The 4727-nt window shown below is 47.9% G+C and overlaps 1 protein-coding gene across 1 annotated transcript in view; it reads left to right on the top strand.

The window, feature by feature from the left end:
• The window catches only part of LOC119348314, a 10197-nt gene extending 7420 nt beyond the window's left edge, over positions 1-2777 (top strand). Inside the window, exon 9 of the mRNA XM_037616508.1 lies at positions 1603-2777. Coding sequence (XP_037472405.1) covers positions 1603-2777 — 1175 coding nt within the window. The remainder of the gene's footprint in view (positions 1-1602) is intronic.
• The last annotated feature ends 1950 nt before the right edge of the window (positions 2778-4727 follow it).

The following is a 4727-nucleotide window of genomic DNA, read 5'->3' as shown; positions in this document are numbered from 1 at the left end:
GGGGGGGTGTATATATAGAAAAAGGTTTTGTATCATTGATACTCTATTGTCACTGCAATCCGAGCTGCAAAACTGCATTTGGAGATGATAAAAATATACTCTATCATGTATCTAATGATATTAATTTGCTATATGAAAAATAGTTGCATGTTGAGAGAAATAAATTTGTGCGGATCACCTATCTTGTATAGTAAATGGCATCCCACGTGTTGATGTGAGAATTACTTGCTTTTGTATTTCCATGAGATTGGAACATGAATATTTGGATATATAATATTATAACTGAACTAAAATTAGAAATGATTTATTATATTCAACTATTGTATAGCTGTAGAATATTTAGTGAATATAAGTAACATAGTACTTTTTTATGTGTTGATGCATGTTGAGGTGTATCTTTTCCATGAATGATGAATGTGGAGGTCGTTGTTTTCTTAGACTTAGTGTATGTTCAAATGACATGTTTACATGTTGAAAAAAGTAGATTAATGTGGATCAGCTATTTAGTCATATATTATATGACCCCATTAGTTACACTATTTAATTACTTGCTAATGCATCGTACTTTTTTATTTGGAATAGACATCACAATACTAAATATATTATACTTACTAGCAAAAGGGCCCGTGCATTGCAGCGGAAGAAAAGAATGCCACACGCTCTTAATTTACAAAAAATGGTCTATAATCTGAATATTTGTAGCTACAGCCCAAACAAAAATGGTATTTGCCAACAAAGAACGGGCAAGTTCAAGATTCCACATGTCTTCTATTTAAACACGGCTTGCATGTAGATTTAATACCTACAAAGAACGGGCAAGTGATCTTCAATTTCTTCTCCAATCCTGATTGCTGAGATGTTTATCCACAATTCGGATCAGTACCGATGTGAAAGAAAGACGGATAATGCGCTGTTGATTAAGATTGCACCCTAGATAGTATTTTTTTAAATGGTTAACAGGTAAAATAACATCATATTCAGATCCTATATATTTTTCTAATTAAATTTCATATATAACATGTTAAATTTGGAGTTACGGTTCAGAAGATATCAGTATTTTTAAAAACATTTGATATGTGCTGCGGATTTAATGTTAAAAACATCAGGTTTTTTTTTATAAAATAGTATGACGGACTAAGAATATCTATTTCTTTTATTACTAGGTATAGATAGGATCAAATGACATCGTGCATATCTCAAATACATATCTCAACACAAATTTTAGAATAACAGGGAGGCTCTTCCCCGGCTCCGTTACCCAGATGAAACGATGGGATGGAGTTTTGGTCCAGTAAATGCCCTATTGGCATGGTTCACCAGATCGACGTTTAGCTAAAGAGTTTTGGACAATGAGAATTCAGGTGTCTTGCGTTTAGCTAAAGAGTTTGGAATAACATTACTCAGATGAAACAATATGGGATGGAGCATAATTTGGTCCAGCAAATGCCGTATTGGCATGGTTCACCAGATCGACGCGTGCGCGATCTGTATGGGATGGAACTTTGGTCCAGTACTCAGATGAAACAATATGGCTCACCAGATCGACGCACGTGTCCGATATATTTGCATTTTGAGCTGATTAGTTCTGGAATATTTGTGCAGGAGCCTGGAATCTTGACTCCGATTTGGAGGCAGGGAAAACGCTGGCAAGTCAAAATTGGACGGACAACATTGTTTCCATCCAGAAGGTCCGTCCCGTGGTGTACAACAGCTACACGCCGCAACGCGTGCCCATCGGCCCTTACCATCGCAGTTGTTCGTCTACACGGATTGAAAAAGAGAAGCTGCGATATGTGGGCTTCATGCAGACTGTTTCCGAGACTCGAGGGACAGGTGGCCTTAGTGGTCTTGGGGAGGGACTGGAGCTGCGAGCGAGGGATTGGTACGTGGACGGGGTCGCCGACATGACGCCGGAAGAGTTGGCGAGGATGCTGCTGCATGATGGGTGTTACCTGCTCGGTCGGCTGGGGAACTATCCGGGCCACAGTCTACCTCAAGCCTGCAACTTTGACAACACCGAGTTTCGGGACGTCCTTTATCTGATTGATAACCAGCTACCTTTCTTTGTTCTCGAGGAAATCCACGAGCGCGTCATGTCCAGTGACTGTTCTCTCAGCGACTCCTTGGTAGAGTATGTCCGGCGTCTGCTGGCGGCACAGCTCTACATCAGCCCAGGGCAGAAGAGACTGATGAAGCAGCCGTGCCACCTGCTGCACCTGGTGCACACATACTTCCATCCAAACCAAGTAGGTTGCGGATGGTCTGATGGTTTCCAGGCGCTCACTGGTCGGTGGCGCCGGGCGACCGAGTACCGTTTGGACGCCAACGTGAAGTTCATGCCTCGGGAGTTCTCGGCGGACGTGACTTCTATCCTGGACGTGCGCCTTGAAGGTGGCACGCTGTGGATCCCTCGGCTGCACGTCAACAACGACACGTGGACGCTCCTACAAAACCTGATGACGCTGGAGGAGCAAATGCCCAAGAGGCCCGTCACGGCGTACTGCATCTTCATGTCGCAGCTGGCGTGTACGCCGGAGGACATACGGCTCCTGGTTGATGCAAATATCGTGCAGCACTTTCTGGCCAGCGACCAGATTGCCGCCCAAGGGTTTGTCGGCCTCCTCCGAGAGGTCGTCATGGACGTCGACAACATCGACAGGAACTATCTCAGGCCCATCTGGCACCGACTGGAGATGCTTGCGGAGCCTTATGAGCCAGGTTTTCTTTCTCGATTTCGATTTTTTTCCAGAAAGGGCCGGAAGGACCGGTTTATCTAAGATGTCGGTGATTTCAGGGGATTTTCGCCCAAAATTATTCAGAAGAGTTTTCAATTCAAAATATTTCATTGTTAAAAATTATATATATCTTAGCCCGGCCAGTGCACATGTGACGTTCTCTTCTAGTGGCCAGCACGCGACACTCAAAGCCACCTGGTTCACCTTAGTGGCCGGTTCAAAGTCGACAAAACCAAGATTCGATTACGCGACCTAGGTGCACAAGCCAGAAATGGTCAGCACCATCAACCCAAGGAGTTATTTGTTCGTGCTGAAATTGACGTACATGTCCTATTTAACACCATCCGTACATTTAAGTTTTAAATTCGTTCTGAAAAGTTCGAACGGTAGTAAGAATTTTAGGTGGTCCATTGAATTATCCGGTAACCAGTTGGTTATCGAAAATTTCGTCTAGAACTAAAAATCATGCTTATGATTGTGATATTTTTATCTCTACTAATAAACAAGCAAACGTTACCTTTCTTAGATTCGCCTCACTTAACGTGCACGGAGCATTAACGGCCTCATGATCAATCCCACTTTTTTCTTCAAAAAGGGGGTTTGCCCCCGGCCTTTGCATCAAAAGATGCATACGGCCATATTATTGATAATCAAAAGGTTCAACAAAAACCTTGAGGTCTCAAAAAGGAAAAAAAAAGGCTCACAAAGAGCATGAACACAAAAACAGGATAGCCACAACCGGCAGGCAAAAATTAAAATAGGAAACTAAACACATATATCCTATTTCATGACCGCCATCCAAACCGGTTGAAGATAGTCCATGCTAGTAACCAAACGCTCCCTGGCCTCCATCGGACAGAGTAGCGACCACATACAGATCAGTGTAGTGGCCTGAAAAATGACCTGCAAGAAATGAATATTTGTTGTTCGGGAGGATGAGCTCACGTAGGAGCTCCGCGCAGGTTCGCTCGCCTCCGCCCCCCAGCCTAGCCGCCGGCATCCTAGGTAGCCAACCCCCCGCCCGTGGTCGTCGTTCCCCGCGCCGGCCGCGCCACGCTCGTTCTGCCATGGCTGGGCGGCTCAACGGGTGGCCCTGTCAGTCCCTGTCCCCGGCCGCCCCCGCCGGTGTCCAGTCTCCCTCCGCTCATCGCCGTCCCTCCGGTCCTCTGCTTGCCGTCCACCCGTCCGCGCCTGTGCGCGCAGCCGCGTCCCGGTGAGCTGTTCGCGGCCTTTGCTCTCTCCAACTTCTCCTCGCCGGTCTGCAGGCCGCTTCATGCCGCGTCCCCTCTCTCTTGTCCCACGCCAGTTTGGATAACCCCTGATCCCTGCATCCCACGCGTGAATCATTTCGTGGTCTCTACCGCCATGACGTATAACTTCTCTCACGCTGGTGATCGTTTTGCTGCGCGTGAAATCAGCTCCGGCGTCTTTGTGGCCACCGTTGCCTGCCCCTCTGTGGCCGCCGAGCTCCTCTGCCGTGGGGTCTGCTCCCTCGGCGGGCTCCGCTTCCGCCTACACCCTTCCCTGGACGCTGCTTCCCAACGGGTGGATTTTCAAAATCCCGTCGCGCGTGGGTTGACTATTGGTAGGTTAACATTTGCACCGGTGCATGGAGTTGACCCGGCTGTGTCTTCGCTGGGGATCTATCGGTCCTCTTGCGCTAGTCCCGGGGTGGCCGCTTATCGTTCTGCTGCTGGGCGCCCGAAACGCGCACTCCAGATCGGACGGGTGCGAGTTGGGCGGACGTTGTGAGGCGTCCACCTGGGCCCCTCTTCGGAATTTTCCACCGCCCCGCCCTTCCCTCCCTTCCCTGCATGCGCGCTGCTGCGGCCTGCACTCCTCTCCGGCGCCTTGCACCTCTCTCCATGGCCTATAAAACTGCTCGTTTGTGCTTTCGTTGCCTGGCATCCGACGACATGGTAGCTGACTGCCGCGATCCCTTTAAGTGTCGCGCGTGCCTCGGCAACGGCCACCGCGCTGCTGACTACCGCT

This window comes from Triticum dicoccoides, unplaced genomic scaffold (assembly GCF_002162155.2).
Source record: "Triticum dicoccoides isolate Atlit2015 ecotype Zavitan unplaced genomic scaffold, WEW_v2.0 scaffold88305, whole genome shotgun sequence".
Taxonomy (NCBI): Eukaryota; Viridiplantae; Streptophyta; class Magnoliopsida; order Poales; family Poaceae; genus Triticum; species Triticum dicoccoides.
The sequence above is the reverse complement of the archived record's forward strand: the minus strand, read 5'-3'. Positions and strand labels throughout refer to the sequence as shown.